Source organism: Sorex araneus, chromosome X (genome assembly GCF_027595985.1).
Source record: "Sorex araneus isolate mSorAra2 chromosome X, mSorAra2.pri, whole genome shotgun sequence".
Taxonomy (NCBI): Eukaryota; Metazoa; Chordata; class Mammalia; order Eulipotyphla; family Soricidae; genus Sorex; species Sorex araneus.
Window position 1 is genome coordinate 170,347,103 of NC_073313.1, and position 25,510 is coordinate 170,372,612.

At 37.4% G+C, this 25,510-nt stretch overlaps 1 protein-coding gene across 1 annotated transcript in view; it reads right to left on the minus strand.

The window, feature by feature from the left end:
* Positions 1-25,510, minus strand: part of THSD7B (thrombospondin type 1 domain containing 7B) — a 1,129,969-nt gene that overhangs the window by 698,684 nt on the left and 405,775 nt on the right. Inside the window, exon 5 of the mRNA XM_055123230.1 lies at positions 3,056-3,225. Within this exon, the coding sequence (XP_054979205.1) occupies positions 3,056-3,225 (170 nt within the window). The remainder of the gene's footprint in view (positions 1-3,055; positions 3,226-25,510) is intronic.

Genomic DNA, 25,510 nt, shown 5'->3' on the forward strand with positions numbered 1-25,510 from the left:
TGGGGATTATTATGTTATTCCTAGAAATACTCTGAACTACGGTCAAATGGAGAAGGCAATATCACCAAGAAAGTCAGAATTCACCCTCAGCATTCATCCAAGTCAAGACACTTAGTGGCTCTGGGAGAAGATGGGCTTCTTATATATAAATATATTATTGTGCCACCTAAAAAATGCTATTACATGAAAGCCATTGAAAGTATTTTGTTCCTTCCAAAGTTGTGGGTTCTAAGATCAGGTTCTTGAATGCAGAGCTGAAAACTGCAGGGAAAAAAATGCAGTGTTTTACATAGAGAGTGAAGGAAATAATATAGTTAAAGAAAGTGTAATCTTGTGAAAGACTCATGGAATAACAAAAATGAGGATTTCTAATGACAATGCTATTAAAATTACATCTCCCTCCAAAATGTAACAATAACCAAAAAAGTTGATGCTCACAAAAATTGAAATGGAGAAAATAGTCACTGATTTGGGTTTCTTTTTACAGCATTATCAGAAAAGTTTATGACTATTTAAATTCTGCCTTTTTAATTGAACACTGTTCAATTAAAATCCACCGTCCTTGGATTTGTATAATAGCTTTTCAATGGTTTTCTTAGATTGATGTTGGGTGAGTAAGTAATTTTATGTTGCCAAATTTATCAAGATATATCTATAAAACAGTAAGTTCTAATTTCCGTTACAGCAAGTTTGACTCATTTAGTTAACATTGTACAAGGGCATATAGTCATGTTATAATTTGTTGTTTGCTTCTTGGTGCCCATATCTAAGTCATCGAGGAATCTGATTGCCTGGTTAAGGCTAAGGATTCTCTGTTTCCATATAAATCCAAGTACTGATTTAGAATGTGTCAAAACTGCAATCGTGATATTGTATTTTTTTTGTCTTTTGAGATTTCTCATGAGAATTCCAGCAGGGCTGGATGGGATACTGAGTATACATTTAACATCCCTCCTTTAATTACTCCCATTGATATGTAGCATATAATTTCTAATTCTATACAACAGTCCTTTTTATTCTTTCTAATTATTATATTCATACCTGGTATTATATGTTTCCATTTAAAAACTGAAAAAAACTATGATTAAAGAAAATTTACAAAGGGAAATTTATTAAAAATATTTTCTGAAAAAAATTAAAAAAGATGAAAATGTCAATAAAAGTTTAAAATCTGGAGTTGAAAACTGGTAGGTCACATTATACTGATTTAACAAGTTTCATTTATAAGTTGGCTACTGAAGACATGCAGCTTTTACAGTAGTAATATAGTAGCTAAAGGGACAGATAGGATTAGACAGAATGATAACCAAGTCTGGAAGGAATAAAGATTTGTATGTAAACTGTGTCTCTCCAAAAATATAATTCCTAGAAATGAATATAATTATGTTCTGTTCTGGCAGAGAGTGTATATTCTAAAAGTGACACAATGGAGTAAGTATGTAAGTATTTTTTCAAAGGAGGCATTTCCAGCAGTGCTAGAGCCATATCTAGTGGCACGTAGTGGTGGGTGCTTCACCCCTTTAAGTCAACCTTTTGTCCTTAATTTTTCATTTAAAAAGAACACTTAACTTGTAAGTGTGACACTATAACTTTGCTTGTTGAAGTGAATGCTTAAGGATCTAAAAACTATTCCTTTAAAATGTGCATCCTTCAAGTCACAGATGACTCTGCAATACAGAGAGGCTATAATAAAAAATGTGTTTCTCACCTGAGAAGCTTAATACAATAAAATAAATACATGTCCTCAGTGAGAAAATTCATATGTTGCCTTCATAAGCAAGTTCTACAGTAAAATTACATACATGTGCACACCCAAGGAACCCCCCTGGCCCTAATCCTTACTGCAAATGGTGTTAACCAATGTGAGTGATGAATAATGGGGGTGTATTTCTGTCAATTTGGGGCTTTTCAATCAGTTTAAATAAACCTTGGTCAATGTATTGGTCCTCATATACAATCACTGTTTTTGAAACAATGACCGGGTGCAAAATTTGTACCCACCTACTAGATCTGCTATGGGGGAAACTATTTCTGTTTCTCTCCTCTTCCCAATCATTCATTTTCTCCTGTTCATACTCTTCAAAAAAATCTTTAAATCTTTGAAATATGAAAGTGATACTTTTGCAGAAATTTATAAATTCACTAACATACCATGTGGTGCACATATGAGAGAGAGAGAGGAAACTATGACTGAAGAAAGAAAAAGAAAGCTACTCATATATTGACCATTGACTTTGTCCAGCATACCAGCATCTCAGCTATAGAATTTACTCATGCTCCAGTCTTTAGGCGCATTTTTTCATTAATTTTAGCAATGATCTTTGAGCTAGATACTATCATTGCTACCTGAATTTTAACAATCCAAAGTAAGCACTCTGGGATGCTTAGTCAATGTCAAAAGTATAGGGAGCCATTTTACAGAGCTTGGCTCTTATCTTCTGATCAAAGGCTTACATTTTACTACTGTTTGTATTGGGGGTCCCAGCATGCATACCATACCACCTCCTCCCAGCAGAGAGGTATAAATACTGTAACTGCCATAGAATAAACACACACACTCTCTCTCTCTCTCTCTCTCTCTCTCTCTCCTCCTCCTCCTCCTCCTCCTCCTCCTCCTCCTCCTCCTCCTCCTCCTCCTCCTCCTCCTCCTCCTCCTCCTGGCTCTGTGTTTGTTTATTCGCTGCATCCCCTCCTTAGCCCCGTAGGGTCCTCCCTGCTGGACAGGACTGGACCCCCACACAAAAGAATGATTAAATCTAGAATGTAGAGAGAGTCCATTATATAGAGAACAATAAGAGAATATGGTACTGGAGTTGTTTTTCCTTCTAATCAGAGGTGTTGAGGTCAGAGACATGGCAGAGTTGGTGACATTACTTGCCCTACTCATGACCAACTTTGGTTCTATCCCGAGCACTCTAGACTGTATGCCAAGCAATACCAGCAGTGATACCTGAGCACAGAGCCAGGAATCATCTCTGAGTGAAGCCAAGTGTGAAACAGAAGTCAAAACCAAAACCAATCAGAAGCATCATCCTTCTCAGAACTAACTGCCTACCTTCTTTGGCCCTTGGTGCAGTGGACAACGGGATGCTCTGGGCACAGTACACCTCTCGTATCTGGATCCCACCTCCACAAATGGCTCCTGCCACATCCCAGCGGGGATCTTGCTGCTTCATGAGGACAGACACTTGGCATTCTCTCCATTCTGAGGTCTGCCAGGAATACCTGTTGGGTTTGAAGTACCATATTTAAAGGAAGAATAAGACATGAAAAACATAAAACTCTAAAGAAAATTTAAATCATGCAATTATGTGTAATTATTACTCCTTTGGGAGATACATGCTTAACTACAGATAAAAGCGATATACTGGTTTTAAATATGAAAGCCCTTTTACTTCCAAAAGTAAGTCACAGCCTCCAATCATGCCCATAGCATAGCATGAGAGGTGTAAAGAGGGAATATAAATAAAATTTATATGGATCTTAGCCTTGAAACTATAAGAAGGTGGAGAATTGAGATGGACTTGAAATAAGATGGCCCTAAAGCAGCTGAAACTGACCTGGGGTTTCTCTTTGTGAATTTCTAGATAATCTTGTATGAAAGATGACTTTTATCCTTTAATTAATGGAATACTATATGAACATTTCAAGTTGAAGACCTATTATTTTAAATGTCAAAAATTACATATGACTTTCAAGCCTTCTTGATATTGAACACATTTTAATGAACTGACACCTCTAAAGTAAAAGTGTATATTTGGGGCCTTAGAGACAGTACAGCAGGCAGGATGCTTGCCTTGCATAGAGCTGACACAGATTTGACCCCAAGCATTCTAAGTGTTCCCCAAGAATTGTGCATGGAATGATTCCTGAGTGCAGAGTCAGAAGTAAATCTTAAGACCACCAGAATCTGTGGTCCATAAAACAAATAATAATAAAGGATACACATTAAAAATGAGAGTCTGACACTTTATTTTATGAGTCCTGGCTTAATATATGCATGCATGCTGTTATTTAAACTGATTAGTAATATATGCTCTTGTTTTATTGGATGTCAGTACACCTTCTAAAACATACATGCATACACATAAAAAAATCCCCAAATAGTTATTTATACACAACTTGCAGAAAACAAACAAGCCTAAAGAATATTATGCTCACACCTTAAAAATTACTTCAGACAAGTTTTCATTTTGTGGTTTATTACAGCCTTCCTCAAATCCACACCATTAATAAAACTCAGAAACTTTCACACAAACAGAAACAAGCTCACTAACTTTAAGAGCAGTCAACAATTTCTTACAGTTATGTATCTATTGCCCCATTTCAGACATCAGAAAAAAAGTCTCAAATTAGAGCTTAAATAAAACAATGGGAAAAGTCAGCATGACCTGACCTTAGATTGGAAAATTAAATCAAATTAAGAGGCTATTAAAAATCAAGTAAAACACATTAAAACCAGAAGCAAGCCTTTAAAACGCATTAAAATCAAAAGCAAGCCTCCTCACCACAAATGCAAGAGGTTCAGGTGCAAAGTTCAGGTGCTACTTCTGCCAGGTGAATAGACATCAATGCATTTTTAATTCCTCATTATAATGGAGAAAGAGAAGTTCAGTTCTTCACAGAGGTTCTCCTTCAGAGGAAAGCCCTGGAGTCATTTTCTCTTCCCTCATAGTTTTCACCCTGCTCTCCATGGGGCCTCTAGTAAAAGCTATTTTCCTCTTGTCTCTGAGTCCCAGGCACAGCTATGGTATTCCAGGGAATATTCATGAGTCTGACAACCAAGTTTCTATTTCCAGCATTCTTCCTGCAAAGATTCCCTAAGAAATACTGTCTCGCTATTCTAGAGAAGGAGACACTGGCAACTTACTTCGGGGTTCTCATAATATAGTACAAGTATATAATAGCTGAACAGGAGGCACAGGTATACAAACTCTAAGCATTTCAGCAGTGCTTCTCATCCAGAGGCTATATGGCTCCTCCTTGGCACCCAGGATATTAGAAGGTACCATGAGAGAAGATCCTATAAATAGAGGGCCATTGCCATGGACTAGGGGCCCAAAAAGTAGTACAGAGTCATAGGGCCACAGGAAGGAAAAAAAGTGAAAAGGGGGCTACGTTCTGAGAAACATGATTTTAGGGTCACAACCTAGTTTGAATCTGAGTCTTAGCCCAAATCATGAGATTTTCAGCTGATAATTCTTTCCTTAATAAAATGAAGATCAACTAAAACGCTGAACCTGGTAATATAACAAATCAATAAATAATAAACTCCTTTCTTATCTGCTTCCCTGGCTCTATGATGCAAAAAATGCACAAACATAATAAACATTTTATTTATTTTTTTAATTTATTCTTTTATTGAATCACCATGTGGAAAGTTACAAAGCTTTCAGGTTTAAGTCTCATTTATACAATGCTCGAACACCCATCCCTTCACCAGTGCACATATTCCAACAACAAGAATCACAGTATACCTCCCCCACACACCACCACCACTGACCCCACCCCGCCTGTGAACTGGTAAATTTCACTTTACTTTCCCTTTACTTTAATTACATTCAATATATAAACAAAAAACCTCACTATTATTGTTTGGAGTTTCTCCCCCCCTAAAGTCTACCTGCTTAAAAGGAAGCATTTGATAATTTGTTTTCCATTGCCGAGAATGAAGAGATATGAAGTTGAGTGGTTGCACTAGCGGCCACATGGTTTTGAATTTCTGTATTTTAGTATTTTAGCAACTAAGTCCAGAGAAATATCTGCCATAAATTGCATCGTTGTAAGCTTGTACTTCTCAGCTACATTATATTCCACATATGAGTGCAATCTTTCTATGTCTGTCTCTTTCTGACTCATTACACTCAGCATGATACTTTCCATGTTGATCCACTTATATGCAAATTTCATGACTTCATCTTTTCTGACAGCTACATAGTATTGCATTGCGTAGACATACAAGAGCTTCTTTAGCCAGTCATCTGTTTTTGGACACTCTGGTTTTATCCATATTGTGGCTATTGTAAACAGTGCGGCAATGAACATGGAAATGCAGATGTCATCTCTACTATACCTATTGCCTCTTTGGGATATATTCCCAGGAGTGATATTGCTGGGTCAAATAGAAGCTCAATTTCTAACTTTTTGAGAATCGTCCATATTGTTTTCCAAAGGGGCTAAACCAGTCGCATTCCCACCAGCAGTGAAGGAGAGTCCCTTTCTTCCCACATCCATGCCAACACGGTTGCTTTTGTTTTTTGGGATGTGGGCAGTCTCTGTGGTATGAGATGATATCTCATTGTTGTTTTGATCTGCATATCCCTGATGATTAGTGATGTGAAACATTTTCTCATGTGTCTCTCAGCCATTCGGATTTCTTCTTTGGGAAAGTTTCTGTTCATTTCATCACCTCAGTTCTTGATCGAGTTGGCAGTTTTCTTCTTGTGGAGTTCAACCAGTGCATTGTATATCCTTGTTATCAACCCTTTATCAGATGGGTACTGCGTAAATATCCTTTCCCATTCTGTAAATTGTCTTTGTACTTTGGTCACTGTTTCTTTTGAGGTGCAGAAGCTTCTTAGTTTGAGATAGTCCCATTTATTTATCTTTGTTTTCACTTCCTTGGCCAGTGGCATGTCATCTTTGAAGATACATTTGGCTTCAATGTCATGGAGGGTTTTGCCGATCTTGTCTTCAATGTACCTTAGGGATTCTGGTCCAATATTGAGGTCTTTAATCCATTTTGATATGACTTTTGTACATGGTGATAGGTGGAGGTCTAAGTCCATTTTTTTTGCATGTAGCTGTTCAGTTTTGCCAGCAAATTTGTTAAACATGCTTTCCTTGCTCCACTTCACATTTCTTGCTCCCTTATCAAAGATTAGTTGATCATATATTTGGGGGTGTGTGTCAGAGTATTCAACCCTGTTACATTGGTCTACAGCTCTGCCTTTGTTCCAGTACCATGCTGTTTTTATGACTTTGTAGTAGAGTTGGAAGTTGGGGAGGTTGATTCCTCCCATTTTCTTTTTCCCAGGAATTGGTTTAGCTATTCGTGGGGGCTTATTGTTCCATATGATTTTCAGGTGCGCTTGCTCCATTTCTTTGATGAATGTCAAGGGTATCCCTATAGGGATCGCATTGAATTTGTACAATGCTTTGGGGAGAATTGCCATTTTGACAATATTAATTCTTCCAATCCATGAGCAGGGGATGTTTTTCCATTTCCTCGTGTCCTGTTTTATTTCCTGAAGTAGCGTTTTGTAGTTTTCATTATACAAGTCTTTTACCACCTTTGTTAAGCTGATTCGAAGTACTTGATTTTTTGAGGCACAATTGTGAACGGGATTGCTTTTCTCATGTCACTTTCTTCTCTCTCATTATTTGCATATAGGAAAGCCATGGACTTTTGGGTATTGATTCTATAGCCTGCAACTTTACTATACGAGTCTATTGTTTCTAGGAGTATCTTGGTAGAGGTTTTAGGGTTCTCTAGGTATAGTATCATATCATCTGCGAGTAGTGAGAGCTTAATTTCTGCCTTTCCTACCTGAATGCCTTTAATATCTTTTTCTTGCTAATCGCTATTGCAAGTACTTCCAGTACTATATTGAACAGAATTGGAGAGAGTGGGCATCCTTGTCTCGTCCCTGTTCTCAGAGGGAAGGCTCTTAGTTTTTCCCCATTGAGGATGATGATTGTCATAGGCTTGTAATAAATGGCTTTGAGTATATTGAAGAAGGTCCCTGCTATACTCATTTTGGTGAGCGTTTTCATCATAAAGGGGTGCTGGATCTTGTCAAATGCTTTCTCTGCATCTATTGGTATGATTATATGATTTTTATCTTTTCTTTGTTTGATATGATGAATTATGTTGATTGATTTCTGGATGTTAAACCATCCTTGCATCCCCGGGATGAATGCCACTTGGTCATGGCGTATGATCTTTTTGATGAGTTGTTGAATTCTATTTGCTAATATTTTGTTGAGAATCTTCGCATCTGTGTTCATCAGGGATATTGGCCTATAGTTTTCTTTTTTTGTGGTGTCTTTGTTTGCTTTTGGTAATAGGGAGATATTAGCCTCATAGAAACTATTTGGGAGGGTTTCTGTTTCTTCAATTGCTTGTAAAAGCTTGAGAAGAACTGGCAATATGTCCTCTTTAAATGTTTGAAAGAACTCGCTAGTGAATCCGTCTGACCTGGGCTTTTGTTTTGGGGAAGACTTTTGATTACCATTTTAATTTCCTTGATGTTAATTGGACTATTCAGGTACTCCAGGTTTTCTTGGTTCAGCCTTGGGAGATTATAGGAGTAGCAGAATTTATCCATATCTTCTAGGTTCTCTTGTTTCGTGGTATACAGAATTTCAAAGTAGTCTCTTATGATCTTTTTAATTTCTTTGGTTTCTGTTGTTTTGTCCACCTTTTCATTTCTGATTTGGCTTACAGGGGTTCTCTCTCTTTCTTTCTTTGTGAGTCTTGCTAGTGGTTTGTCAATCTTGTTTATTTTCTCAAAGAACCAGCTCTTGGTTTCATTGATCTTTCAGTTTGTCTTTTGGGTTTCCATGTCATTAATTTCTGCTATAAGTTTTATTATCTCTTTTCTTCTGCCTGGCTTGGGCTCCTTTTGTTGGTCCCTTTCTAAGGTCTTGAGCTGTGAAGTCAAGTTATTTATGTGGGCCCTTTCTACCTTCCTGAGATATGCTTGCAGAGCTATAAATTTTCCCCTTAAAACGGCTTTAGCTGCGTCCCACAGGTTTTGGTAGCTCATGTCTTCATTCTCATTTGTTTCCAGGTACCTTTTGATTTCTTCCTTGATTTACTTCAAGAACCACTCATTGTTCAACATCAAGCTTTTTAATTTCCAGGTGTTATTTTTTTTTGGTTTTTTGCATCTGTCCATGATTAACTTTTATCTTCAGTGCATCATGGTTTGAAAAGATAGCAGGTACAATGTCTATCTTGTTGATTCTGTAGAGATATGCTGTGTAGCCCAGTGCTTGGTCTATTCTGGAAAATGCTCCATGTGCACTAGAAAAGAATGTGTATTTTTTGAGGGGGGATATAAAGCCCTGTATATATCTATTAGCCCTTTCTCTTCTATTTCTTCCTTCAAAGCCAGTATTTCCTTGGTGAGTTTTAATCTTCTTGATCTGTCCAGAGGTGATAAGGCGGTGTTGAAGTCTCCAACTACTATTGTGTTGCTCACAATGTCCTTCTTAAGGTCTGTTAGCAGCTGTTGAAGGTATTTATCTGGTCCCTCATACGGTGTGTAGACGTTTAGGAGAGTGATTTCTTCCTGATGTACATATCCTGGTATTAAAAAAAAAGTGGCCTTCGCTATCCCTTCTAATCCTTTTCATCCTGAAGTCTATGTTGTCCAATACTAGTAAAGCCACCCCAGCTTTTTTGAGGGAGTCGTTTGCTTGCAGGATTATTTTCCATCCTTTGACTTTGAGTCTGTGTTTGTTCTGGCTATTCAGATGTGTTTCTTGCAGGCAGCAGAATGTTGGGTTCAGTCTCTGAATCCATTTTGCCAGTCTGTGTCTCTTCATTGGTGAATTTAGACTATTGACATTAAGGGAGATTATTGTTATGGGATTTTGCGCCATCTTTGTGTAAGGGTTTGTTGTCCTTGTAGGGGTGCTTCTTGTCTTACAATAACCCCTTTAGTGCTTCTTTTAGGTTTGGTTTTGAGTCTATGAAGTTCCTGAGCTGTTGTTTATCCCCAAAATAGTGTATCATTTTTGGGAGTTTGAATGAGAGTTCAGCCGGATAAAGTATTATTGGTGAAGCATTCATTTCATTGAGTTTTTTCACTATATCCCACCATCGCCTCCCGGCTTGGAGGGTTTCCTCTGATAGATCTGCTCTGAATCTAAGGGGTATTCCTTTGTATGCGATTTCCTTCTTTGTCTTTGCTGCTTGCAGTATTGTGTCTCTATCGATGACGTCCATCATTGTAACTATGTTATGTCTTGGGGTTTCTTGTTAGGATCTTTTTTAGCTGGCACCCTTCAGGCGCCTTGAATCTAGATGACTGCATTGTCCAGCTCTGGGAACTTTTCCGAAATGATTTTATGACTGTGGCTTTTTCGTTGGGGTTGGTTCCCTTTCCTTCTGGTAATCCAATGACTCTAATGTTGTTCCTCTTGAAATCATCCCCTAGGACTCTGATTCGCTATAGAGCTATTTTGAGGTCTCCTCCCATTGTTTGTTGTTGCATGTAGGCTTCTTGCAGCTCATCTTCAAGCATACTGATTCTGTCTTCTGCTGCAGTCATTCTATTGTTAAGGGCAGCCAGCGAGTTTTTGATTTCGCTAGAGCGAATCCTTCATTTCTTTTTGTAGGTTTTTTATTTCTGCTCTCATTTCTTCCCGTATTTTGTCAGCTGTCTGTTGTATTGTTTCTGTCAGGTCCTCTTTGAAGTTGTCAATCTTTGCATTGAGTTCATTGATCTTGAGGATTTCAACTCTGAATTCTTTTTTTTTTAATTTAAATTTTTTTAGAGTTACCATGTGGAAAGTTACAAAGTTTGCAGGTTTAAGTCTCAGTTATACAATGCTCCAACACCCATCCCTTCACCGGTGCTTATATTCCACCACCAAGAATCCCAGAATAGCTCCACCCCGCATCCTCACACCCCTAGCCCCCCACGCTCCTAGACCCCCCCACCCTTAGCCCCCCCTGCCTGTGTAACTAATATATTTCACTTTACTTTCACTTTGATTGCATTCAATATTTCAAAAAACTCACTATTATTGTTTGGAGAGTCTCTCCCCTAAAGTCGGACCTGCTGAAAAGGAAGCATTAGATAATTTGTTAGAGGACGGCCTTCCCCGAATAGAGACGGACCGGTCTTTGGTCGAGGGTATACGAGTAGCTGGGCTCCCCTGCTAGAACCTCCAAACAAGCTCTCAACTCTGAATTCTTTATCAGAGAGCTTGAGTTTGTAGGAAACGCCAATTGAGGTTTCTGTACTCCTTTCATTGTCCTCTGCTTGCAGTGGGGATTTGCGCTGTTTCTTCATGTTGTTGTGGTGATATGGAAGAAGGACCTTGAAGATCAGTATCCCTGTTCCCTCTTTTTGCGAAAAAGGATTGTGGATGGGCTCAGTCAGTGGTGGTTGCCTTTTTATTTCCCCCTTCTAGAACCTGGCCTCCCACTCAGATGTTCCTTCAATTCTTATGTGAAGTCTTGTGTTTTATTATCCTACTGTTTACGAATAGCTAGGATGTTAGTCTTGGACATGATGTTGAAGAGAATATCTGCGGCCGGAAAAGAAGCCATGCCCACTTTGCCTAGGCCATACCCCTGACAATTAGGCCACGCCCCTTTCCCACAACCAGACAGCAGGTCAAGGGGTTGGGGGTGGTGTGCCGGCCACTCGGCCGGCAGTCTGGAGGGGAAGGAAGGCTGGGGTGCTCAGGGCCGAGGAGCAGGCTGGAAAAACATTTTATTTTTTAAGACTTCATCAAAGTCCTAATATGAGAGATCTTTGAATGCCAGTGTGTAACTCCCAGCCACTGAAGTTCACCAAAGTGTACAAAAGAAACAGTTGAAAATTAGAGCAACTCAGAGTGATGTATATGCTTATTTAAAAGGAATAGGCTACACTGCACAATTTTTTTTAATTTAATAATCATTTTATACAAAGTAACAAAAACGTATTGGTAGCTCATTAACCAAAAACATCCACCCAAATTCCATTTACTGACAAAGACCACGTTCTCTAAAGAATAATATGAGATGTTTAGCACTATTGATATTGTGTACCAGCTCAGAGAAATACCAACCCAGCAAGAGGCTAAAAGGGAAAAAAAAAAACTATCCATAAAAAACTTTTATATCCCTTTTAAAAATGTGGATCTTTTCATAGCCCTTGCTCATCTCTTTTTTCTTCATATCTTTTCAAAAGCACTATGTTTAGTCACAAATCACCTGCAGTCATGAAAACTGAACATTCTGAACTCCACCAACCTGGGAAAGAGTCTCTACGATCTAACAGAATAGGAAATCAAAGGAACCTACTCAATGTTACCAGCGTTTCTCCTTCAGAAGCGGTTAGAGCAATCATTCCTCTGGCCTCAGGAAAGCTGGACTTCTGACTACTCCTCTTCAAGGGCTCTGCCCTGGTCAAAGGTCAGGCCTTTCTACCCTCTCCCCCAACTGCAAAACCTTTCAACACATGCTCTTTTTGTCTTCTCAGGAGGGAAATGTGGATATTCTCAGGTCAGATTCTGCCCATACTGTGTGAGCAGCACTTTGAAATCAATTGTGGAAATTCCTCAATTACTATAGAGGGCTATGGACTAAAAGACACTGGTCAGTCCTCGTGGACCCCTCTCAATTTGGATCCATTTGTTTTTGTCAAAGGATCTAAATAACAAGATAGGCAAAGCATTGGTTTGTTGTTCCTACTATTGTAAAGTGCTACAAGGTTCAAGTAATAATAACAATGGACAATATTTTCTTCAAGTTTACTCTGTGTCAGGCCCTTTTATAGATGGAATATTGGCATAAAGAATAAATATGTCCACAGTAACATGTAAAAGAGCAATATTCAAAGTCAGATATTTCTTATTCTAAAATACACCTTCTTAATAAAACGGCACTCTGGTGGATTAAAATGTGAATGACAGACCATGAATATTGATCAGAGAATATAAGAAAGTAAGTTCAATAGACAAGAGGATACTATGTACCACTCTGAGAACATGTTAAGGTTGGTCTAAAAAAGTAGTAGTATGTTCTACACTGGAGCAAAATGTGTGTGTGGTGTGTATATCTCCATTAGCTAAGTACACACACACACACACATATACATCCTCTATTATGTCCAATACTATTTTAAGTGCCAGAACATTTTTGTTATCCAGTCCCAAATGCAAATGCTATTTTAGAATCTCTTATACCAAATCTTTTACTTTAAATTGGAACACTGCTCCATTTATCCTTTTATCATTTTTAAGACATTAATCCAACTTTATTTTTTTTGCTATAGTGCCTTAGCTTTTATTTTTTTTTCCTAATTTATTTTTTATTGAATAACCATGTGGAAAGTTACAAAGCTTTCAGGCTTAAGTCTCAGTTACATAATGCTCGAACACCCATCCCTTCCCCAGTGCATATATTCCACCACCAAGAACCATGGTAAACCTCCCCCCACACCCCCGCCCCCCAGTCCCCCACCCCGCCTGTGTAGCTGATAAATTTCAATTTACTTTCTCTTTACTTTGATTACATACAAACAAAAAACTCACTATTATTGTTTGGAGATCCCGCCCCCCTCCCAGCGTCGGACCTGCTGGAAAGGAAGCATTTGACAATTTGTTTTCCATTGCTGAGAATGAAGAGATATGAGGTCTTGTGGCCACAATAGCAGCCGCGAGGTTCTAGATTTCTTCTGTATTTTAGTATTTTAGTGATTAAGTCCAGAGGGCTTACTGCCAGAGGTTGCATAATTGCTAGCTTGTACCTCTCTGCTACTTTATATTCCACATATGAGTGCAATCTTTCTGTGTCTCTCTCTGTCTTTCTGACTCATTTCACTCAACATGATACTTTCCATGTTGATCAATTTATATGCAAATTTCATAACTTCATGCTTTCTAACAGCTGCATAGTATTCCATTTTGTAGATGTACCAAGTTTTTTTAGCCAGTCATCTGTTCTCGGGCAGTTATTTTCCAGATTCTGGCTATTGTAAACTGTGCTGCGATGAAGATACAGGTGCAGATGTCATTTTGACTATACTTTTTTGCTTCTCCGGGGTATATTCCCAGCAGTGGTATTGCTGGGTTAAATGGGAGCTCAATTTCTAATTTTTTGAGAATCGTCCACATTGTTTTCCAAAATGGCTGAACCAGTGGACATTCCCACAAGCAGTGTAGGAGGGTTCCTTTCTCCCCACATCCATGTCAACAGTGGTTGTTTTTGTTCTTTTGGATGTGAGACAGTCTCTGTGGTGTGAAATGGTGTCTCATGGTTGTTTTAATCTGCATCTCCCTGATGATTAGTGATGAAGAGCATTTTCTCATGTGCTTTTAGCCATTTGTATTTCTTCCTTGAGAAAGTTTCTGTTCATTTCTTCGCCCCATTTTTTGATGGGGTTGGATGTTTTCTCTTTGTAGAGGTCAAACAGTGCCTTGTATACCCTTGATATCAACCCCTTATCGGATGAGAATTGGGTGAATATCCTTTCTCATTCTTTGGATTGCCTTTGTATTCTGGTCACTGTATCTTTTGCAGTGCAGAAGCTTCTTAGTTTAATTTAGTCCCATTTGTTTATCTCTGTTTCCACTTGGTTGGTCAGTGGCATGTCATCTTTGAAGATACCTTTATCTTCAATATCGTGCAGGGTTTTGCCAACCTTGTCTTCAATGTACCTTATGGTTTGTGGTCTGATGTTGAGGTCTTTAATCCATTTTGATCTGACTTTTGTGCATGGTGTTAGGTCGAGGTCTAAGCCCATTTTTTTGCATGTGGCTGTTCAGTTATGCCAGCACCATTTGTTGAAGAGGCATTCCTTGTTCCACTTCACATATCAAGGATCAGATGATCATATATTTGGGGTTGCATGTAGGGATATTCCACCCTGTTCCATTGTTCAGCGGTTCTGCCTTTGTTCCAGTACCATGCTGTTTCAACTGTTACTGCTTTGTAGTAAAGTTTGAAGTTGGGTAGGGTGATGCTTCCCATTGTCTTTTTCCCAAGAATTGCTTTAGCTATTTGTGGGAGTTTATTGTTCCATATGAATTTCAGGAGTGTTTGATCAATTTATTTGAAGAATTTCATGGGTATCCTTATAGGGATCGCATTGAATCTGTATAGTGCTTTGGGGAGTATTGCCATTTTGACAATGTTAAGTCTTCCTATCCATGAGCAGGGAATATGTTTCCATTTCCTCATGTCCTCTTTTATTTCACTGAGTAGCGTTTTGTAGTTTTCCTTGTAGAGATCCTTTACTTCCTTAGTTAGGCTGACTCCTCGGTACTTGATCTTCTGGGGCACAATTGTGAATGGGATTTTTTTTTAATGTCACTTTCCTCTGACTCGCTATTTGTGTATAGGAAGGCCATGGATTTTTGGGTATTGATTTTATAGCCTGCAATTTTGCTGTACAAGTCTATTGTTTCTTAGTGAAGGTTTTAAGTTGCTCTAGGTATAGAATCATGTCATCTGCAAATAGTGAGAGCTTGATTTCTTCCTTTCCTATCTGTATACCCTTAATATCTTTTTCTTGCCTAATTGCTATTCCAAGTACTTCCAGTACTATGTTGAACAGAAGTGGTGAGAGCGGGCATCCTTGTCTTGAACCTGATCTTAGAGGGAAGGCCCTTAGTGTTTCTCCATTGAAGATAATGCTTGCCATGGGTTTGCGGTAGATGGCTTCGACTATCTTGAAGAAAGTTCCTTCTAAGCCTATTTTGGTGAGAGTTTTCATCATAAATGGGTGTTGGAATCTAGCGAATTCTTCCAAATATTTAAAGAAAACCTGTTGCCAGTTCTGTTCAAGTTATTCAAGGAAATTGAAGAAACAAGCACTCTACCAAACAATTTCTATAAAGCTCATATCTCCCTAATACCAAAAGCAAACAAAGATACCACTAACAAAGAAAACTACAGGCCAATATCCCTGATGAACACGGATGGGAAGATTCTCAGCAAAATACTAGCAAATAGAATCCAGCAATTCATAAAAAAAATCACACATCACGATCAAGTAGGATTTATCCCGGGAATGCAAGGATGGTTTAACATTCGGAAATCAATCAACATAATCCATCATATCAACAAAAGTAAAAATAAAAACCATATGATCATTTCAGTAGATGCAGAGAAAGCATTTTATCATTTTTTTAAAAAATAAATATATTAGAGTGAAAGCAAACTACAGGACAAATAAGGAATGTTTCATTTTGAAAATTCATCTGCTCACTAAACAATACAGAAGATAGTTTTTGGAAGAGGACTAACTTCTCAAGATCCTAAAATCAAATTTCTCATATCACTCTGTAATTACTGACAACCTTAGGTATATCTATACCCTTCACTATCAATTCGTGCAAAATCATGGGGCTGGAGTGGAAAACAGTCCCAGAGTCAACTATAAGTGAGAGTGACACTGTCAGCCATTCTGCAACTCAAACTTTTGAACATTGAAAACTAATAATTTAAATACTAAATACACAGTGGAAACAATTTATATGAAATCTTTGTAAAAATAAAGATGTGTATGGAGCAGTTAAGACAAAAATGCATTAAAATAATAACTAATTTTAAAACTGAAAAATAGGCTTTGCCTTATTTTTAAAACTATACTATTTAAAAACTTATATTGTTGCCCTATTTTTATTCCTCCTAAGCAAATCACATAGTAAATCAGGCATTATTTCTTTCAACAAGCAGTTCTTGTGTACAAACTTTGTGTCAGGCATGATTTCTGACTATAGAAATGCACAGCAGTTGAACAAAATTGAGTCCCTCATCTTGTGAAAAGAACTTTCTAGTATGAAAACTGTACATAAATACATTAATATGTAATGTTAGACAATATGGGAAAGTGCAAAAGGAGATCTGTTTCTTTGACAGGCTCTTGAAAGTCTTCAGAATCCTAAGGGGGAAAAAGAGAGCAAGTATATATGGGAAAAGATGGTCTAGGCATGAAAAAGAGCATTTCAAAAAAAAATGTTTGGTACTTTCTCATAAATCACAGAAGCCAGAAAAGTTGGGACAGGAAGATTGAGGTTCACAGAAAATAAAAGCTAGTGAGAGAGCAGGGCCAGGAAGCTAGAGTAAGGATGAGTATTATTTCAAACATGTAAGGGAATAATTGTGTTGATGCAATTTAATTAAAAAAACCCTTGCTATCATGTGAAAACTAATAGGAAGCAGAAGGAGAAGGTAGTTTGGAGGTCTCTGCTGTCTAGAGGGGACAGTGGTGGTTTTCATAGGGCAGTTCCAGTATATGTTGTGATGACATAAAGTCTGGATATACTGAAAAGGTAAAGCAATATTCTAATGCATTAGATGTAAATGGGAAGGAAAAAGTGGAGGGAAGAATAATTCCACCATCATCTTTATCCTAAGTATCAGCAACGGTTTTTGACACTGAGTTGAGAAAGCTAATAAAAAGAGGACAGCAGCCCGAATATCAGGCAATGATGTATTATAGTGAAATTCATGTTTTGTTTTGTTTTTATAAATTTATCAAACTCTGATAATCTTTTCCCTGGATCTTTTTCTGAATGTCCTGCCCAATTCCTTTATGCATTCCCCATCATTTAAGCTTACTCTACATGGTTAATAAATGCATCCAATTCACATTAAAATTTAATATTAAGCATATCATCAATCAAGGTAGGCAAAGAGCTTTCCTTTACCCAAGAGACAGTTTAAAGTGGGTGGAGCTCATACCTGGGATTTACCAGGTGCTCTTGAATCTCCAGTAACTACACATCCCCCAGCTCCAACATCATCAGTGTATCCCAAGAAATACTTGCCTGAGCAACACACTGTTTCCGCTGCTGAGTACCTGATCACCACTGAGTCAAGAATTGCTGGGAGGGGGCTGGAGTGATAGCACAGTGGGTAGGGTGTTTGCCTTGCACGCAGCCAACCCAGGTTCGAATCCCAGCATCCCATATGGTCCCCTGAGCACCGCCAGGAGTAATTCCTGAGCGCAGAGCCAGGAGTAACCCCTGTGCCTCGCCGGATGTGACCCAAAAAGCAAAAAAAAAAAAAATTGCTGGGAGACAGAGGTATGAATTTGCAGTGCTGTGGCTCGTAGGCAATCATGGGATGGGGGGGGGGGGACGTTACTGGCATTCTCTCTACCCAGATAAGATCTGGAGCTGCAATGCACGAAACGGACCCTCTGCTCCTAAAGACTATGATTCGAGAGGTCTTCTAACCCATTTTGGCATCCAGAGCAGCTTCTTACAGAAATCCATCTAGACTGTGAACTGAGCTAAAATATCAGAAATCCAAAACCTCATAGAATCTTCATTCTCAGCCATGGAAAACAAATTATTAAATGATGCCTTTTCAGCAGGCCTGATTGTTGGGGGAATATTCCAAACAGTAATAGTGAGTTCTCTATAGAAATATTGAATGCATTCAAAGTATAGAGAGAATAAAGTAAAGATCATTAACTACTTAGGTTGGGGGTGTTAGGGGGTATATTGGGGTTCTTGGTGGTGGAACATGTGCACTGGTGAAAGGATGGGGGTCTAATCATTATATGACTGAGACTTAAACCTGAAAGCTTTGCATTTTTTTCATGGTGATTCAATAAAATAAAAGTTAAAAAAAAAAAGAATTGCTGGGGGAGGTCACTGAGTTCTCAAAGAAAGCTGAGAAGCTACTCCCAGCACAACCAACACACACACACATACACACATACACACACACACACAGAAACTGAACTTCAAATAATGCAAATATAACTCCTAATTAAAAAACATAGGTGTTAAATTCTAGATTAGGATAAAGCTATTAGGTAAAAGGTCCTAAAATTCAATAGCTCAAGTAAACAACTTGTCTAAGAGTGATGTTGTCTAACCCAAGGAATCCTATAATCAAACCACTCTCCAAATTGAAAGAGGGCAGGAGGAGTGAGGAATTAATTCATTGTTGTGAGCAATGAATAGAGACATCCTAAATTGCCAGAGCCAAAATAGAAAAGTAGGCATATTTAATGGTTATTTTTAAAAGACCTCCATCCTGCTAATGCGACAGAAAGTGATTCTAATAGCAATAGGATAGCAGGAGTATCAGAGTTTTATAGCAGCCTCTGCCCTTTAAAATGTGTGCTTTGTCACTTTCACAAGGCTTAGAATTATTTACAAAGTGTGGATTTCTTCTCTCTCTTTTCTAAAGGCTTGGATTTAAAGCAAAGCAACATGGAATCGAATTTTAAGTGATTTAATGATGACATATTGAATGAATAATTGCATTAGTTAATGGTCATGTTTTGACTGAGTACATACAGATTTGCAAACATTTTTGTAATTGAAACCCTATGCAAGGTATTCAAATTAAATGTGTGTATGTTAAAAATCAGTGTACTGCAGCATGACTAATTTGTGATAATGTCTGTTGTCCTTTTAAGGTTGTAAATGTACTTAGAAAAGAATTAACTTGTCACGTTTTGCTGTACTGACAACTAAAATAAAGGGAAGAAATCAAGCTTTATACATTTTATGCTCTAGTAATTTTTTATTAAATAAAGTGTTTCTATTGATTATGGAAAGCTACTCTGAAGTGCAAAGCTCTCTGCACTTCAGCAGATGGCTTTGCTAGCTAAACTCTACATATATATTATTAATAGGCTTCTATTGCCAGAAACAGCACTTAGAAGTACATTAAATTTCTTACTCTAAGACGGGAACACATTTTCAGTCCAGTGGACTAAAAGTGGTACAATGTGGACACATGAAACTATATGCACCAGTAAAAGGACTCAATGAAAGGCATTGGCCTCTCTCTGTTAAATACTTTATCACTGTCACTGTCATCCCATTGCTCATCGATTTGCTCGAGCTGGCACCAGTAACATCTCCATTGTGAGACTTGTTGTTACTGTTTTTGGCATATCGAATACCCCGTGGGTAGCTTGCCAGGCTCTGCCGTGCAGGCATGATACTCTTAGTAGCTTGCTGGGCTCTCCGAGAGAGGCTGAGAAATCGAACCTGGGTCGGCCTCGTGCAACCTACCCTCTGTGCTATCGCTCCATCCCTCAAATACTTTATACGTTTATTTAAAAACTGTTAGTTATTTTCTAAAGAAGTTTCTTCTATTATAGGTCAAAACTCTTAAATCCCTTACCTGCAATGAAATCCTGCATAATTAAGCATTTAAAAATTTTTAAAGAATTTATTAATTGGAACTGAGAAAATTAATTTAAAAGGCAAAAATACACATCTTACATGTGTCAAGCCTTTCTTCTGATTATTATCTTTTTTGTTTTTGGACGGCATGTGCCAATGTTCAGGGCTTACTCCTGGCTCTGCACTCACGTATCACCCTAGTAGTGCTGAGGAATCTTATAGGGTGCTGAGGACTGGATCCAGGTTGGACAGGTGCAAAGCAAGTGCCTTACCCAAGTACTATCTGTCACACCCAAGGTCCTAATTTGATCCCCAGTACTTCATAACTTTCCAAGCACCACTAGGGTCCTCAATCAAAGCTGAACGTGTCCCCTGAAGCCCCTTAGTTCGAGTGGCATGAGTACCACAAGCCTATTCTGGGTAGAATTCTGCCAGAAGTGGCCTCATTAATTCACCTGACAACCATTTACTGAAGTCCAATTGTGTGCATGTGGTAGAAAGAAGACACATAACATGTGTGTATAAGAAACATATATACCAAGTTTGACAAATTTAATTTCTTGTCATTCTTCCTTTTTTTGAAGCTACATTTAAAACCAATGACCACAGACTTTTCTTATCTGAAAAATCAGACACAGTTAACAGAAAGAAGGTGGCCACTGAAGGTCATTCTATAAAGTTTTACGGGTCTATCCCTTTCCAATCTCCTGATGATGCAAATTTCAGTTGCTCTCTAACAAATGACTTTGCATACTTTATACATTATATAATAAATATCAACATAGATTAAATTACACTGTACATCAAATTATTCTGGATATGTCCTACATTTGATGGTTCATTCATTCATTCACTGTTCTATTCACTAATTATTTACTGTAAACCAATTCTAATTCTAATTCTAATTCTACTAATTCTAAACAAAGAAAAAAATAAGCCAAAATGTTACATCCTTATGTAGATAGAATAAAAAAGAATGGGAACATTATAGGTTTGCTTTATTGGAATATGTCTTCTCTTCTATGGCTGGGCGAATTCAGAGGCTAGTGAAGTCAATGAGACCATAACTTCAGTATTGCTTGGAAAAATTCTGTAATAATGGGCAAGGCAATGTCCAAAGCATCCTATGTTGATCTTGCCTCATTATACTTTTGAGTTGTTTGTGGAGAAAAAAAAGAAACATCAGATTGCTTTTTGATTGGGTCTTCACATATGTCTTTTGTAAGAAGAAGGAAAAAGTAGGCTGGTCACAGAGGAGTGTTTCAAAATCAAAGTGGCTGTGGAAGATTAAATATAAACTTGCAAAAATAGAAATTTATGTACAAAATCTGAGGTTCACTAATAATAAGGATTAATATATATATAGAAGACAAGGAGAAATAGGCAATATATATAAGATCCTATTAATTCTAGGCTAGACTATAAAACAACGTTTTTCAAATTGACTTTTCTGTATAATAATATTGCAGTATTCTGTGTGATATGATTAGTGATGAAAATTTTGTTTGGGCATCTTAATGGTTTTCTTTGCATTTTCATTATGGTTCCAAAAACGTTATCTTATTTTGATTTTAAACTCTAAAGAACAGTTTAAGGTCTTTTAATAGCAAGTTTTATATAAAAATAGTTGTTCTCTAATGATGTGGTGAAAGCTACTGGTAGGTCAATCTGAGATTTTAGCCTTTAAAAAGATGCATGATGTTGACAGTTTTCAATACTCTGTGTGTTTCAGCATTTTGAACCAAAAGTGTAGCCCTGTAGTTAAGTAGAGAGCTTATCTGGAGGTTCTGGATGTTTTAGTGTTAGGTCAGTTCTCAACTATTTGACATTAAGCATTAAAAAATTTAGAATACCTATATCTTACACCTTTCCATATTATCTTTCTTCTCTCTAATTAGGGCTAACATATCACTTACATTCTGAGTGTTTTTTTTAACATTCCTCTGCTTGAGATGTAGGATCTAATATTTTAAATAATCATAAGGACATAAGAATGGATAAAGATATGAAGGTAATTTCTATTTTTTTGGCTTGGGGGGGTTACACCTGGTGATATTTATAGGTTACTTCTGGGTCTGAACTCAGGAACCAGAGTACCAGGTACCAGAGTACCTGCTGGTACTCTCAGGATCATATGGGATGCTAGGGATTGAACTTGGGTAGGCTGAGTGCAAGGCAAATGCCAAACCCGCTGTATTATTGCTCCTGCTGCACGAAGGTACATTCTGAAACACATATCTTTAACATTTTGAGGTAGAAACAAACATAATTCTCAAGATCATGATACTCAAGAATAGGAGATAAAAATACAAAGGCAAAAGCTAAGAAATGAAAAGTAGTCATGACCCACATCTGTCATTCTAATCCCATCTAATTCATAAAATGAGTGCTTAGTGTTATATAGGTAAGAGATAGGGAGGGCCACAAAATTACAAGCAGCCTGTGTATTGTAGGATGAAGATGATTATTTTATTCTTAATACATTTATGCAAATTGCAATAAACTCTTGAACAAGCTTAAGGCTACATCTACAAAGCAAACTCCAGTATAGTGCTAAACTATTCCAAATTAACCTCTCACAGAGTAGTCTCTGTCTTATTCCAATTGAATTTATATTATTGATCTTATGACAACTATCAAAGTGTTCTAACCTCTTGGAATGCTTCTGTAAGATATTACTCCTGGTTCAGTTCTAGAATCGGGCCTTATAGAGCAGTGGCAGAGAATTTAGAGACAAAATTTTGGTTAGTGAGCCAAAGAGGAAGAGACAAGGAATGAAAGCAGTGCCACTGAATGAAAGGAAAATATTATACAATAATAACCTGAGAGAAATGGAGAACTGTGTACGTATACCATCATTTTGGAGTCTTCTCTTCATTATTACCCAATTTGAGCTGGTACTTCAAAACATAATACTTTGGAGCCTCTGTGTTTATCTTCATATAATATTTTGGTTTTTACACAGCTCATGCACAAAATATATAGCTTAATTTTATTCATTTGTTATATCCTTACTAAAATTTAGGTCTTACAGAAGATGACTGGACTATCTATTTTATTTTCTGGGTTCGAAAATATTCAAACTGGCACATAGCAAGAGACCAATGTGTATTAATTGAATAAATGAACACTTTTATAGCAAGGATGGTGAAGGGTAAACATTAAACTACATTCTAAGAAAGCTAAAAACAAAACAAAACACTATGAAAAGCCACAGAATGTAAGTACACTATCCTGCTGGGGAGAAATATGATGAATTAAATTGCTCAATGCATATGAATTTCTCATGAATTCTGGGAGAAACAGACAATTTGTTCCCTAATGGATTTCTATTTCCATTACTTCTGCTCACAATAAATTTTAATCACAGATGCCAAACTTGAAACAAAAAGTTAGTACACAGGCTTTGTGCTTTCCTGTGGTAGAGGCCACTGCTTAGATTTCAGACAAATAAGAATGTCAGCAGAGGTTAATTTCATTGTTATTATTTATGTATATTCCTACATCCAAGTGAGATCTTTACTTTACACATCATTTTCCCTAGAGGATTGTGGTTACATTCAAATAATTTTGTTAGGTTCTTAATTCCCCCAAATTATGATTTAAAAAAAAAAGTCAGATTCAGTAACATTTTCAAAGCACAAACCTACAGGGCGAGATTCAACTACAATGAAATTTGTCAGCCCTATTTTTCAATGTTTAAGACCCAATAATATGAAATTCAATACAAAAAGTATATTTGGTACATCTTGAATTATAACCACATTATTCCACATTATGTCATTGGAAAAAAGAATGATCCATAAAATATTTCATGCCTTTACAGTAATTACAATGAAAATTACTGCGATATAACAGAACTCTGACTTTAGAAATAAGTGAACTTCAATTTGAATCTGAAAAATATCATTTTATGTCCTGTACATTCTTGGGAGTGAAATGTTCTGATAAACTCTATATTATTCTAAATAATCTTATAAAATATCTGACAGCTACTGGTAAACAGTAGATGTTCAATAAAAAGCAATCATCATAAAATAAATATAAATATAAATGCAACTAACTTTTCTCAGCATTATCAAGGAGGCACCACTCTGACTTCTAAAAGTAGTGCAGCAATGGCCAAGGAAAAGAGAAAGAAACCTGAAATGGACGTGAAGGGGCTAGAAGCAGCAGCAGAGAGAGTAGCAAGTTCTTACCAGACTTAGTCACATACTTCCATACTTCCTCAGCATCACTGGAATTATTTTATGTTCATATAACCCTTACACACTCATTATTTTTTTTCAGTGAGATATTGCCTCAGATTTCTATAATTTACTATCTTAAAAGAAAAGAATATAGATGTAGTTCTTCTATAGGGATATGTATCTTTTATAACTAAACCAATGCATTCAAAGTTTCTCTTAAAATATATTGAAAATATGTATAATACTTATCAAGTAAAATACTTATTGTTGTACAAAGCAGGCAATTGGAAATGGACAAAACCTGGATCTGTTCATTCTGAATATAGATGTAGAAATTATACTGCCTACATTGAAAGCTGAAAAATTTCACAACAGATATATAAAATGCCAGTCCTCTGTTCAGCATGCAGGAGAAGTCGCAGGAATGGTAACTCATCTGTGCAGTTATATTCATTTCCTCCAGATATAGATATTCTCTTTTCCTTGGAAAGGATAATATAGTAGTTTAATAAGCCAGTAGCATATTTCTCCTGCTTAATTTGAATTCTTTTACTCTTGGGAGGCATAATTCAACAACTTTGTGAACCATGGTCTTCCAAAATAATGACAGATTTTTTTTAATAGAGTATGTGCTGTTAGCCAATTGATAACTACCAGTTATCAATTATGTGTGTATCCTACAGACACTTTGCATTCCCACATTTTTTAAAAGGTGATTTCCAAAGAAGTGACATTTTTCAGGAATTCATTTTCAGTAAGAAAAATAATTCTCAAATCTTAAGAGATTTATCTAAGGTTGCAAAAACAATCTGTAATATTACTTCATATAAAACAGCTATAGGTAAAAACAGCTAAGGAGCAGGAAGTAGATTCATTCCAACAGACTTCTGAAGAGCGAGGCTCTGATGACTTCTGTCAGGATCAACCAACAATCCAGAGGGGGATATATTGGATGACTTCAAGAGCTATGGAGTCAGGTGAGATAACACCATCACTGTATCACTGTCACCCCATTGTTCATCGATTTACTGGAGCGGGTTCCAGTAACATCTCCATTCATCCCAGCCCTGAGATTTTAGCAGCCTCTCCTTACTCATCTTTCCCAATGATTGGAGGCTTGTTCAGGGTTGGAGGGTCTTTCAGGGTCAGGGGAATGAGACCTGTTATCGCTGTTATCGTTACTGACTTTGATATATTGAATACGCCACGGGTAGCTTGCCAGGCTTTCTGTGCTGGCGGGATACTCTCGGTAGCTTGCCAGGCTCTCTGAGAGGCATATATATACATAGATATATATATCCCTCTATGACTTAATAGAAAATGGGTAGGGAGTGTCTTATGATGTCCAGGAATATGTTCACTTATAGATGAGATTTGGCCCAAGCATGTGGAAAGAGTCCTGGAGCATGGCAGCAGTTGGGTAGTGGAGGTCGGCTGCCAGGGCTGGGTCCCTTGGGTCCCTTGAGGCTTGGGCTACGCCTCAAGCA